This window comes from Triticum urartu, chromosome 1A (assembly GCF_056163025.1).
Source record: "Triticum urartu cultivar PI428250 chromosome 1A, HENAU_Tu73, whole genome shotgun sequence".
In the NCBI taxonomy this organism is placed as follows: domain Eukaryota; kingdom Viridiplantae; phylum Streptophyta; class Magnoliopsida; order Poales; family Poaceae; genus Triticum; species Triticum urartu.
The window spans coordinates 214634781-214649204 of record NC_141873.1 but is presented as its reverse complement, the minus strand read 5'-3'; the positions used below and the strand labels follow the sequence as shown (position 1 = coordinate 214649204).

The following is a 14424-nucleotide window of genomic DNA, read 5'->3' as shown; positions in this document are numbered from 1 at the left end:
GATTAATTAATCAAAGCAACCCACCCATGTCTGGCTGAACCGAACAAAAGCTTCTTCTCCAGCGCAGCTCTTCGACTCCACGTCGCCGCCAAGAAGCTAATCGGCAGTCAATGGTCAACTCGCCTAGCTTGGCTTCAACCGGAGGGTAGCAGCGGTGGCCTTACTTGGACCCGAGTGGCGACGACCTACCGTGTTCTACTCGACCTCATTTTCCATGTGGCGCGACCTCATTGGCAACTGGGCAGGGCCTCGACAGAGACAGCGATTGTTGGGGGGATGGACCCCGGGCAGGCAACGGAACCCGGATCCTCTTCAAAAATCAATGGGGCTGGCACCGCCCCCCAATACCAGCACGCGCTTGGCCGGGTCACTCGACCCGGCCAAACGACGCAAGCCGGCCAGACTAGCCAACCCTGCAAGACACGTCGACTCGGCCCCAACAACTAGCACAAGATAGCCGAACCCGGCACGACCGAAGCCTCCTCGACAAGCCAGCACCACCCGTGGCGTGCTACGCAATCCAGCCACGGGCCAACTCCCGTCCCATCCAGGCCGCATAATGGGACGAGACCTCAATCAACGATGACCGAGGTAACAGTGCCCTGCCCATGACTCTGGTCAGCAGGAAACTTGGCAATAGTGCCCCTCACCTTCCCGCTGACTAGGGCTGGCGTGGCTACAGTGCCCCCGCCTCCACCGCTGACGACAACAAGCGGCAACCTGACGGAGAGCACTATACATGACTCGACTTGGCCATGCCCTGATGATCGACAAGACGGCGCACAATCCCCCTAGGCATGCGGGGCCCACACGTAGGGGAACCCGGCGAACCACAAGCCCTCAGCGGGACCCAGCCCGGGTTCCCAGACACCGACACCTAGGGGACGACGTCGTCTGCGTGCTAGCCGCCTCCTTCGCTGCGTTGCGCATCTTTGATGCGTTCGCGGCCGACGAGTACCCCAGCGAGGTGCTCAGCTACTCCTACTCTCTACTCTCCCTCGGCGGCTGCATTTCCACCGGGGCAATGGACGTCCACGTGGAGGTTTTCATTACCGGCGACGACGCCTCCTCCTCATCGAGCAAGACAAGGAAGGCTGCCGAAGCCAGGGACGCAGTGGAGCGGATCGAGCCGTTCGATCTGTTGCGCACCGCGATGCAAAGCCTCCGCATCCCCATCGGCACCGACGTCGATGACACCAACATCGCTGAGGCCCGAACCCAGCTCAAGGAAAGGCACCAGCAGATGCTGGACCTGTCCGAGACGCTCGCCGCCACTCAGCGTCGCCTGGATGCCGCTCAGCTGGAGCGCGATGCCGCCTACGGATTCACGCCCGCTGCGGCCGACCCAAGCCGGGTCGCCGACGTGCGTGCCTGGGGAGGCGCGATCGGCCAGGCCCTCGGCGCCGTCGCAACCATCTACGAGACCCCAGCAAAGAATATGCGCACTGCCCAGGAAGCCGCAGCCGGCCTGGACCAGCTCGCGGGTGGGGAGCTGAAAGAGCGCATTGGGCGGATGCGCGAACTCCTCCACGCCGCCAACACCTAGCAGGACCGCCTCAACCAGCTCGCCAAGCTGGCGGGATCCGGCTCCGCCCGCCTTGGCGGGCCAGACGAACTTCTGCACACCGCTTCCTCGCCACCCGGCAAGGCACACTCCGGCCGAGCCCGGACTCGGCTCGACCCGGCCGCTACAGCCGCCAGCGGATTGGGCGACGAGTCCGTCCTAGAGATCCAGCACGGACCCGGCCAGCATGGCCGTCGTCTATCTCCAACCGGCCTGGCCCCCCGTGGCCTGGCCGCAAGTTGACTCGGCCTGCGCTCCATCGACGACGCTGACGCTCGCCACCACCTCGATTGGCTCGCTCGCTCCCTGGAGGTGGAGGAGAGCGGCGCTATCGGGCCGGCGTGCTTCGGCCCGTGCATCCGGGAGGAGCCCTTCCCCAAAGGATTCATGCTCCCCCGTGACACCCCCAAGTACAATGGGACGGTGAAGCTAGAAGACTGGCTCACTGACTACACGACGGCCATTGGCATCACCGGTGCCAATCATCGTCTCGCCGTGCGCTACGCACCGCTCATGCTCCAAGGGTCGGCCTGCACATGGTTGAACAGCCTGCCAATGGGCAGCATCAACACGTGGGTGGACTTCGAGGAAGCCCTCGTCCGCAACTTCACGGGGACCTACAAGTGGCCCGGCCGCCCTAGCCAACTCGCCATGTGTGTGCAAGGGCCTACGGAGACCGGTCGCGAGTACCTCGCATGCTAGACTAAGCTCTGAAACAGCTGCGAGGGCGTCCATGAAGTCCAGGTGATCCAGTACTTCGTCAACCGGTACCGAGATGACACCCTCCTCAGGCACAAGCTCTTACGCTCCGAGCCGGCCACCATGGCCGCGCTCATGGTGATGGCAGACAAGTACGCCACCGCCGACTCCGCCATGAAGATCCAAGTGGCACTGGATGAAGCCGGCAAGACGAAGCTGGTTCCCCCTCTAAAGCCGGCCGGCGAAAGCAGCCGGCAGCAGCATCACCAGAACAACAAGCGCAAGGCTGACCAGCCGGCGCCACGTCACGACAACCGGCTCATCGCGGCCGCGGTGGACCAGGCGGCGAAGCACCGGCAAACCGGAAAGACGGCATGGCAGCTCGCCATGAGATTCGAGCAGATGCTTGACGCCCCCTGCAAGCACCACAGCGGCGCAAAACCCTCCATGCACACGCTTCGGCAGTGCGCAATTACCAAGCGCATCATGAGGGGCGACATCCCGCCCCCTCCGGCTCTGGCTCCAGGCACAGGGCAGCCGCCTCCACCGCCGCCTCTAGCTGGCGGCGCGATGCGCGACGGTGCCTACCCGGACCAGAACGCAGCCTACGTCGTCTTCACCAGCCTCGGCAATGACAAGCGCAGCGAGCGCCTCCTTCGGCAGGAGGTGAACACCGCCGTCCTGGCCAAGCCGGAGTTCATGCATTAGTCGGATCGCCCGATCACCTGGACCCAGGAGGATCATCCGGCAGTCATGCTGGGTCCGGGTGGTTACGCCCTCGTCCTCAACCCCACCATCATCGCGCGACGCACATGCAAGTTCTCCCGAGTCCTATTGATGGCGGCAGCAGAATCAACATCCTCTACCGCGACACGATGACCAAGCTCGGCCTCAAGGCCGAGGACGTGGAGCCAACCCAGACGGTCTTCCACGGCATCGTGCCCGGCCTCTCCTGCTCCCCCATTGGCCGGGTCTGGCTAGATGTCTTGTTCGGTGACAGTGGCCAGTTCTGGCGTGAACCGATCTGGTTCGAGCTGGTGGACCTGTCCAGCGCATATCACACGTTGTTGGGTCGGCCCGCGCTCGCCAAGTTCATGGCGGTTCCCCACTATGCATACCTGAAGATGAAGATGCCGGGTCCCAAGGGCCTCATCACCATCACCGGCGATTACCGCAAGTCCTTGGAGTGCGCCCGAGACGGCGCCAAGTTGGCCGAGTCACTAGTCATTGCCGAGGAGCGGCGCCAACTCGACCGAATCGTCGCCCTGGCAGGCGAGGCCTCCGCCGCGTCGATCCTGACCCCGGACCCGGCCGACGAGGCCGCCTTCAAGCCCTCCAAGGAGACCAAGAAAGTGAAGCTCAACCCAGAAGACCCCAGCTGTAGCAAGTACATTGTCATAGGTGCCCGCCTCGACAGCAAATAGGAAGGCGAGCTCGTCGACTTCCTCCGTGAGAATCAGGATATCTTCGCATGGACCCCCAAGGATATGTCGGGTATCCCGAGGAAGTACGTCGAGCACAAACTTCATGTCCACAAGGACGCCAAGCCTGTCCGTCAACCCCTACGACGATTTTCCGAAGAAAAGAGAAGAACCATTGGTGAAGAGGTTGCCAAGCTTTTGGCGGCCGGCTTCATAATGGAAGTGTTCACCCCGAGTGGCTGGCCAATCCAGTCCTCGTCCTGAAGAAGAACAAGACCTGGCACATGTGTATCGACTACACCAGCCTCAAGAAGGCCTATCCCAAGGATCCACTCGCCCTCCCGTGGATCGACCAAGTCATCGACTCGACCGCCGGATGTGAGTTCCCATCCTTCCTGGACGCTTACTCTGGCTACCACCAGATCAAGCTGGACCCGGCCGACGCCCTGAAGACGTCCTTCATCACGCCCTTTGGGGAATATTGCTACATCATCATGTCGTTCGGCTTGAAGAACGCCGACGCCACCTTCCGGCGCTGCATGCAGAAATGCCTGCTGTCGCAACTCGGTCGCAATTTCCGCGTGTACGTGGATGACATCATGGTGAAGACCAAGCAGCACCTCATGCTCCTCGACGATTTGAAGGAAACATTCGCCAACCTCCGTGAATACAAGGTCAAGCTTAACCCGGAAAAATGCATCTTCAGCGTCCCGGCCAGAAAGCTACTCGGCTTCCTTGTATCGGAACGCGGCATTGAGGCAAACCCGGAGAAGATCAAGGCCATCGAGAGCATGCGCAAGCCGGCTCGGCTGCGCGATGTCCAGAAGTTCATCGGATGCTTGGCCTCTGTCAGCCGATTTCTAAGCCGGCTGGGCGAGAGGGCGCTACCCCTGTACCAGTTGATGAAGAAGACAAGCCTGTTCGAATGGAACGGCAAGGCAGACAAGGCCTTCCAAGACGCCAAGCGCATGCTCTCCACCGCACCAGTCCTGGCTGCGCCGACCGACAAGGAGTCACTGCTGCTCTACATAGCCATGACCTCACAGGCGGTCAGCATGGTGTTGGTGGTCGAGCGACGAGAGAAGGGAAAGATCCAAGCCATCCAGTCCCCGGTCTACTAACTGAGCGAGGTGCTCTCCAACTCCAAGCAGAACTACCCACACTACCACAAGATGTGCTACGACGTGTACCTCACCCCCAAGAAGCTGAAGCAGTATTTCCAAGAGCACGTTGTCACCGTGGTAAGCACGGCGCCTATCGGAGAAATCATCGGGTGCCAGGATGCCTCTGGCCGGGTTGCCAAATGGGCGATCCAGCTAGCCGCCCACACCATTCTCTACGAGCCCCGCACCATGATCAAGTCTCAAGCCCTGGCCAACTTCCTCGTCGACTGGACCGAGACCCAGTACTTGCCACCGCCTCCCGATTCGACGCATTGGCGCATGCACTTCGACGGGTCCAAAATGCGACTCGGCTTGGGGGCCGGCATCGTACTATCGTCCCCAAAGGGCGACCGGCTCCGCTACACGCTCCAGATCCACTTTGCCGCCTCCAACAACGTCACCGAGTACGAAGCCCTTGTGCACGGCCTCCGGCTTACCAAGGAGCTCGGCATCCGGTGCATCCTGTGCTACGGCGACTCGGACCTGGTGGTGCAACAGTGCTCCGACGAATGGGACGCCCGCGACTCCAACATGGCAAGCTACTGCTTCCTTGCCCAGAAGCTGTCCGGATCCTTTGAGGGCTGCGAGTTCCTCCATGTCCCGCGCGCGGAGAACGAAGCAGCCGACACACTCGCCAAGATCGCCTCGTCGTGACAAGCCATCCCGTCCAGTGTTTCCCTCGAGCACCTGTGCAAGCCATCCGTCAAGCCATCGCCGGACTCTGAGTCCATCCACGTTCCAGACGACCCGGCCGCACCTCAACCCGGCCCGGGGACTGCTGGACCTGGCCTGGGGGCTGCTCAGCTCGACCTGGCCACCATTGTCCCAGACCCGGCCGTCGCCATCCCCGACCCAGGGGCTGCTCAACCCGGCTCGGGGGCTGCCGACTCGGAACCGACACTGGTGTTCGTATTCGCCGTGGTTACGGCTCCATCTTGGGACCTCCCAATATCAGAATTTTTGGAAAACGGGGTTCTCCCCATGGACGAGACCGAAGCTCGGCAAGTGCAACGCCTGGCGTCCGCCTACAGCATCATCAACAACGAGCTTGTCAAGCGCAGCTCCACCGGCGTGTTCTAGCACTGCTCGAGTAGGAACGGGGCATCGACATCCTCCGCGACATACATCAGGGCGAGTGCGGGCACCACACCGCATCACGATCCCTATTGGCCAAGGCGTTCCGCCACGGTTTCTACTAGCCCACGGCCCTCCAAGATGCCGAGTCGCTCGTCCTCAAGTGTGAGGGATGCCAGCGCTTCAGCAAACGCAGCCACCAGCCGGCATCAGCACTCCGCACCATACCGATCGCCTGGCCTTTCGCGGTCTGGGGACTCGACATGGTGGGACCCTTCAAAACCGCTCGAGGCGGCACGACGCACTTGCTGGTGGCAGTGACAAATTCACCAAGTGGATCGAGGCAAGACCAATCAAGAAACTGGATGAGCCAACAGCCGTCCGGTTCATCAAGGACACATCAGTGCGCTATGGCATGCCGAACAGCATCATCACCGACAACGGCACCAACTTCGCCAAGGGCGCGCTAGAAGAATACTACTCCATCTCCGTCATCCGCCTCGACCTGGCCTCCGTTGCGCATCCGCAGTCCAACGGGCAGCCACGACTTGTCGAGCCACTCATCCGCTCACCCGGCAGTTGGCTTGACAAGTTGGCAGCCGTTCTTTGGAGTCCACGCACCACGCTGAATCGGTCGACCGGGTTCACCCCGTTCTTCCTCGTCTACGGAGCCAAAGCCATCATCCCGACCGACTTCGAGTTCGACTCGCCGCGCGTTACGATGTACACCGAAGCTGAAGCCAGAGAAGCCCGCGAAGATGGCATCGACCTGCTTGAAGAAGCACGCCTCTTGGCGTTCAGTCGCTCGGCCATCTACCAGCAAGGCCTAAGGCACTACCATAGCAAGAAGATAAAACCCCTCGTGTTCCGCAAGGGCGACCTTGTCCTCCGACTCACCCAAGAGCACGCAGGCCAGCACAAGCTGTCCCCTCCATGGGAGGGCCCATTCATCATGAGCATGGCCTTGCGCGACCGCAACGCCTACTACCTCATCGACGCACGCAAGTCAAGGAAGCGCAAGAAGGACACCGCCGATGAAGAAATGATCTGGCCGTGGAACAGGGAACTCCTCCGCCTGTTTTACAGTTAGCCACACGAGCGTATGTATCGTCGCCTTTTGTAAACACATGAAACTACGGGGTCCTCGAACAAGACTCGGGGGCTGCCTTTTGTCGACCAATTTATTGTGTCCTATTCTCTTGCATCACTATACCACTGAACCCGGCCACCGGTCTAACTCGCTCGACCCAGGGGCTCGGGGGCTGGCCGGCTCGGTCGCCACCCCGCTGCCTTACTTGGTGATTCCTGATAAAGTTAGGATGCCGCGGTCCCCCACTTCGCCCTAAATCCACATATCCAGCTTTGGATGTTGGCTGGCAAGCACAACGGGCCAAAGCTCCTTTACGCTTCATACACTAAGTCAAAGGCTGCTGGGTCAATCAATCCGGCCCGCCATTCATCAAATGAACAGCCGCACGACCGGCTCCTCGCCAACTGGCTTCGCCGGATTGCCGCCAGCCGGCCCAGTGGGTGTTTCGCTCGCGCTCAACGTTTTGAGGGACCCAAGTCCTGCGTGCTCCTCTCAAAGAACCGAACTCCTTGTCACGGATCGGAGCCTCGGCCGTCTGACTCGCGGGGGGGGGGGGAGGTTTGAGAAAGGAAAAAACACATGAAATCGGTCCAGAAAATGGAAGGCCAAAAGCAAAAGCACCCACGACATCTACACAAGTATTTAAGAAAAGGCCCATGGCCCAAGTTCATTACTCCCTAAAACCCCCAGTGGGTGGGTGGACCTGCTATTTAACAAATTATTACACAAAGTGTCTCAGGCATCTCCAGCGCCGCGTCGCGACGTCGACGGCTCTCCCCTGGCGGCCTCCGGATCCAGCAAGGTGTCGGTGTCCTCCTCAGCACCCGCGTCGCCGTAGACGCTCGTCTCCTTTGACCTCCCCTCCGGATCGTGGAGGAGCAAGCCATAGTCCTCACCATCCACGGCCCTGCCATCCTCCGTCGCTCCAGATGGAACTCGTCGTGGAAGGCGAACTCGGCGATGTAGCTATCCCGGGAGGCGATCCGGCCGGCTTGCTCCTGCAAGTGCTGCTTCGAACCAGCCCGCTGGCCCATCAACGCGTCCAGCTGTAGGTCCCGATGCCAGGACTGCGCGAACCGGAGCGCCATCGCGGCACCGGCACGAGCGGCGGAGACGCGCCACTCGCCAAGCCGGTCCAGCCCCATCTCCAACCAACGCGCCAGGCACGAGAAGCTGCTCGGTTGGACGGAGCCCGGCCATAGGGCCGCCGTCATCGTGGTGCCGGCTTGGGACAGCCGCCCCAGCTGCGTTCCCAGGACATGCAGGCGGGCCTCAGTGGCGGTGATGATCTCCGGGAAGGTCCAGGCCACCCGTGGATCCGCCCCGGACCCAACGACGCCGGTCAGGTTGCGCTAGTGGCGGACGGCTTCCTCCGCCAGCCGTTGCTTCTCTGGGAAGGCCCCTGCCACAAAGGAAGAAGCGAGTTAGAAGAAGAACAACAAGGAAGAAAGGTCGGATCCCAACCAGGCAAACGACAAGAAAAAGCACTTACTAGAGAAGGACTCTTCCAGGTGTTGCGCTTCAAGCAACGTACCACGCCGCTCCCGTTCGATGGCGCGATTGCGCTCCTTGAGCGCCTTCTCCAGATCGGCCGCCTTGGCAAGGGCCGCCTTTAGCTCGGCGTCCTTGTCTTTGGCCGCCTCGCAGTGACGGGCCTCGTCCTGACGAGCCCCCTCAGCCGTGGTGACCTGCTCCTGCAGGCGATCCACCTCGGCCTGGAGCCGGCCCTTGTCGTCGGCCAGCTGGCCGCACTGCTGGTCCGCCTCCACCAGGGCCTGCTGCACCTTCGCCACCTTGGCGGCTTTCACCTTAAGGTGCTCCACCTTAGCCTTGAGGCGGCTCTTGTGACCCGCCAGCTGCTCATGCAGCCGGTTGGCCTCGTCAAGAGACCGCCGAGCCACGGCCGCCTGCGCCCTCGCCTGCGCCATCTCGACACCAAGACGTCCGGTGTCGGCAACAAGCCGGTCGTAGTGATGACCGTCCCGGAGCAAACGAGTCCACCAGGACAGCACCTCGGCTGCAAAAAAGGACTCACCAGAAGAAAACAGCAAGACTTAAGATTTTGGCCAACTACGTAAGTTGGCCCGAATCTCGGGGGCTACACCCAGTTGGTGCGCTAGCGCCCCCCCACTAGAAAAGAGCACACGAATACCTGCAGCGATGCGGAGCTCCTCCTCCTTGGCGGCAAGCTGCTCCTTGAGCTCCCGGTGCTTGCCCAGAAGACGATTGAAGGCGGCAACCCGGAAAGCGTCGAGATGCTGAAGAAAGTAGAAGTCAGAACAAGGCCAACACTCTAAAGATTCGACCCAACTACTACATAGTTGGCCCAAACCTTGGGGGCTACACCCAGTGGGTGCGCTGGCGTGCTCCCACAAAGAAAAATTACAAGAAACCTTACCAGTACGGCGCACTCCAGGTCGCGTGTCCGCTCCACCTCGGCCAGGGCGAAGGCCTCGAGCCGTTCCGTCCGGCCTCGCAGGCGGTGACTGACGGCGCCCATCTCCGCCTCCTCCTGGGTCTGAGGCCCGAAGGCAACGGTGCTCCCGCTCTGCGCCGACTGCGCCACGGTAGCTCGGCGCCCTCCCTGCTGGGGTACCAAGGTGTACTCCCCGCTGGCCGCTCGCGACGCGGCCAACACCTCCTCCGACGCCCCTCCCGGCGCCGCCGACGACCCGGACGCCGGGACACCCTGCGTCGCCATCTCCGGCCCAACTACCGGGGCAGCTTCCGGCAAGGCCGCCCGCGGTACCTCCTCCTCTGACAGCGCCTCCGACACCGCCGCCCGCAGCGTGTCTTCCAAGACGGCGCCACCTCCACCACCATCAGCCCCCACTCGCCCGACCACATCGGCCCGCGGTGGGGAATCATCCGCCACCTCCATGACCGCCCGGTCAGGGATCTCCACCGCAGCCCGGCCTCCAAGACCGCGCTCCCTCGCCAGTGACGACTCAAAGACCGTCGCCGCCACCACCATGCCCTCCGGCATCTCGCGCTAGGCCGGCTCCGCGCCGCCTCGCGCCCATGCCGCCGCCGCATCGCTCCAAGCACGGATCGACGCCGCCTTCAGCTCCGCCTCGGCCCGGTTCCTGTCCCGCCAGGCCACGGCTTCGGCGTCATTCGGATCTAGGCCAAGGCCTGAGTTGTCCTGTTCCTTCACCTCGGCCTGGTCGGCGAGGTCGAACCGGCTCCTGCGGAATTCGGCCCCTTCGGCGGCCGCGGCTTCCGCCGCTGCCCTCGCCAGTGCGATTGGCGACCTGAAGAAGAAGACGGAATAAGCAGAAAAGAAACAAGACTAGCTCGAGGAAAAAATTGGAGCGCGAACGAGAGATGAAACTTACCCCGCCAAGACCGGGACCGGGGTTGGCCTCCCGTCCCTACCGCCGCGCTTCCTGTTGGCCGACCTCCGTGCCCCGGCTGGGTCCGCCTTGCGCTTCGGGGCCTGGGGTCGCGGCGCGACGCTGTCTTTCCCATGCGGGCTGCTCGGCGCCGTCCCATGCGAGGACCCGGCTCCGCCCGCGTCGCTGCCTCCCCCGCCCAGCGCCACTACACGAACAACTGGCGTCAGCATCGACCGTTCTGCGCCGCGGTCAGCAATTCAAGACACATGAAGAGTCGCATTTAGAAGTATCTCACGCGTTGCGTCAGGACGAATGAGATGGTGCGTGGCGGCAAAGTAAGAAGACCGGGCGCTCACCTGCGGCGCCGGGTTCGACTGGCTGTACAGCGCCTTGCCGAACCGCCAGTCCTCCCCAAGGTTGGCCTTGGAGATGTCGTTCACGTCGTGCACGATCTGCTCCACGGATAGCCGCGTCGACCCCATGCGGTTGGGGTCTTGAAGGCCGACCATTGCACCGATGAGGTAGGAGCGCCCCTGAAGCGGAAGGACCCAGCTCCGGGTGAATGCGGTGATGAGGTCGGTGCCGGTGAGCTCCTCCTGCGTCCTCATCACCGTCACCCGCTCGCAGAGTTTGACGATCTCCTGCGACGGGCATCTGGGTGAGTAGCCCCAGTTCATCTTCGCCCGCGACGGTGTGATGGCGAAGGCCGGAAGATTGATGCGATCCGCACCGTGGTTGCAGACATAGAAGACGGGCCCTGCTGCTTCAAGGAGAAGAAGCGCGCCAGAGGTCAATCATAGGCTCGACCCCCAGGTACCCCTCGCAAAGGGTGACGAAGCCGGAGAGCTGGACGATGGCTCCGGCGCCAAGATGATGCGTCTAGAGCCCGAAGAACTCCAAGAACACGGGGAAGAAGGCGCACGCCGGCAGCCCGAACCCGCGTTTCAAGTGCGCGGAAGAAGGCCTCTGCTCGGCGCGCGGCAGGCGGACGCCGACGTCCGTCTCTCGTGGCAGGCGCCGCGTGGCCTGGAGTTGGGTGATGTCCTCAGAGGTGACATTCGAACCCATCCAGGAGCCCGATGGCAGCGACATGGTCAAAGGAAGAAGAAGGAAAATGGAGAGAAGAAGTTCTGCTCGGAGCAGCGGGCGCCGCGGTGCGTCAGTTGCGAAGAGCGGAGCGAGAGCAATGGAACAGGAGGGCGCGAGCGAGAATAATGTCCGCCGCCCCCTGCCCCTCAATTTATAACCCTCGGTTCGAACGTGGGGAAGTGGGCTCGTCTGCACGCGCCCGTTCCACTACCCCGCAATAAGTGCGCACGTACACGCGCAGTAACTGCCCAGGGAAGAGCAACCGGCCCCCGGACGTCGAAATAAATCCACGCGCTTGGGCCAAGGGCGTGCGGCGGTGGGCCCCAGCCCGCCGCCCGGTCCCGTCATGCGCGTTGCCTGTCAGGCCCCTCTGACTTCCGGGCACCACATAGCGCCCGTGCAAAGCCCGAGGGATTGCCCCAAGATCGTCGGACTTCTCGGTTCCCGACACGGCCGGGATGCCACGACCCGGTTTCCGAGAAAACCGGCACACAGCGGGTTTTGCCGGACCCAGCGCTCGTAGGATCCACCTTGCTTATGGGGGAAAATGCGAAGGCCCACTCATCCGAAGACGGCGAACCTTCACAGCTTCGGGGACTACTGTTGGGGGGATGGACCCCGGGCAGGCAACGGAACCCGGATCCTCTTCAAAAATCAACGGGGCTGGCACGGCCCCCCAATACCGGCACACGGTTGGCCGGGTCGCTGGACCCGGCAAAACACCGCAAGCCGGCAAGACTAGCCAACCCGGCAAGACACATCGACTCGGCCCCAACAACTAGCGCAAGACAGCCGAACCCGCCATGACCGAAGCCTTCTCGACAAGCCAGCACCACCCGTGGCGTGCTACGCAATCCAGCCATGGGTCAACTCTCGTCCCATCCAGGCCGCATGATGGGACGAGACCTCAATCAACGATAACCGAGGTAACAGTGCCCCACCCATGACTCTGGTCAGCAGGAACGTGGCAACAGTGCCCCTCACCTACCCGCTGACCAGGGCTGGCGTGGCTACAGTGCCCCCGCCTTCACCACTGACGACAGCAAGCGGCAACCTGACGGAGAGCACTGTACACGACTCAACTCAGCCATGCCCTGACGATCGACAAGACGGCGCACAATCCCCCTAGGCATGCGGGGCCCACACCTAGGGGAACCCGGCGAACCACAAGCCCTCAGTGGGACCCAGCCCGGGTTCCCAGACACCGACAATACGGACCCACCAACTTGTAACATTACCATTGTACCCCCAGGGGGTTGGATTATAAAACCCCCCAGGAGCCCACGATCATGGGCAACCGAACAAGAGAGAAAGCAGAAGACACATACGAGAGGAAAGCAAGAAAGCATAGGACTAGCCACAAAACAACGACACCGGAGAGAAGGAGCAGCCCAAGCCTTGGCCAGCTTCCTTCCTCCACCATACAGCTACAAGAGCAACATTGTACTATCGATCATCCCACTACACTCGGCAAGACTAGGGGTATTATCTCTCCGGAGATCCCCGAACCTAGGTATGTCCGGCGTCCCGCGCCTGCTCATGCCAACCTCGCCTCTGGAGTCCACTAGCGCCCTCGAGCCTCCACCTATCTTTAGCCATCCCTTGGCATCTGCCGCGCGCCCACCATGACAGCGATGTCCTCTATTTCGTTGATGACGGGGTAGTGCCTCGGCGGAGCGGGGGAAATACTCCCCCACGCTGTGGCAGGGCGGGGCCTCGGCTAAGCCGGTGATGTCCTCTGCCTCGTTGTTGGTGGGGCGGGGCCTCGGGAGAGTAGGACCTCGTCGAAGCAGGAGAGGTCCTCCGCCTCGGTGCCAGCAGCAACGGGCCTCGGTGGAGCCGGCAATGTCCTCTGCCTCATTGTTGGCGTGGCGGGGCCTCGACGGAGCAGGGCCTCTGTGAGGCCCCGAGACTGTTGCACCAGGTGTCTTCCAGTTATTCGCTATTGTTGCCTTGTCATTCGCTTGTGTGTTGCATCTTGCGATGTCATCATGTGCATTGCATCATCATGTTTTCAAAACTTGCATCCGCCCGGGTCCCCCAGTTCTCTCCGTTGTCCATTCTGAGCCCAGGCACACTCGCACACGCCCGCGACACGTCAGAAATAGTATTTTATAAGTGGCCATAAAAAGTTCTCGGAATGGGATGAGAGTTGGCCTGCGGTCTGGTTATAGTGTAGGTAGACCGCCTGCCAAGTTTCATCGCGTTCGGGGTCCGTTTGATGCCCCAATGAATAACTATAGCGACAATATAGACGGTCTATCGTCGGATGTTTCCGGTCTCTGGAAACGGTTGCCGGGTTGCATTCCTCATCCTTCTTATCAGTCCAACCACACACTTGACCTTGTCCGCCTAATCCTGTTTGCACAGTGCATCGACCCCTCGCCCGTGTCCGAAGCTTCTCCGAACCCGAATCGGACTAACATTACCGTTGGGTCTGGATCATCCCCAAACATCCCTAAAACATCTGTGATTATTTGTTTGGACTCCCAAAGAATTTCATTGCCGACCGTCGGATTTCGATTGGATGATCCAACTCCCCTCTTTTCCATATATATATATACGCCACCCCTGTTCCATTTTGGACAAACCCTAAAAATTAGGTCGTTTGGCCCCCCTAGCTGCCGCCACACTCTCCCTTGGGATCCTCCCAGATCCCCTCCTCACCAACCCACGCACAGCCAACCATCTCCCTCCTCGCCTTCGGCCACCCACCAACCAAGGCAGCGCCCGATGTTCCCTGTCCCATCCATCCATCGATCCAACCACCAATCCCACCACAGCCGCCACATTCACCCTCGGGGTCCCTCCTGATCCCCTCAATTCGGCCAGCTAGCGCCGCCACGCACCTTCTCATCAATTTTAGTGCCACCTAGTCACCGCCACCTCCCTGCCTTGCTCCTCCAGCCCAAGCAACTCGTCCCCGCCGGCGACCGAACCAGTAGGCCCCTGCGTCCCCTGTGTCCCTCTCTTCCTTCCCCTCGTT

At 61.6% G+C, this 14424-nt stretch overlaps 1 protein-coding gene across 1 annotated transcript; it reads left to right on the top strand.

Moving 5' to 3' along the window:
* The first annotated feature begins 3075 nt into the window (after positions 1–3075).
* On the top strand, positions 3076–3687 carry LOC147990629 (uncharacterized). Its single transcript, XM_087538324.1, has 2 exons — positions 3076–3300; positions 3388–3687. Exons 1-2 carry the CDS (start codon positions 3076–3078, stop codon positions 3685–3687), a joined length of 525 nt encoding a protein of 174 aa, XP_087394450.1.
* The last annotated feature ends 10737 nt before the right edge of the window (positions 3688–14424 follow it).

Excerpts from the sequence above, each read along its gene's own strand:
- LOC147990629 (XM_087538324.1), top strand. The coding sequence starts at position 3,076 with ATGCAAGTTCTCCCGAGTCCTATTGATGGCGGCAGCAGAATCAACATC. Across the intron at positions 3,301-3,387 it reads AACCGATCTGGTTCGAGCTG|ATGAAGATGCCGGGTCCCAA; the intron begins GTGGACCTGTCC and ends GCATACCTGAAG.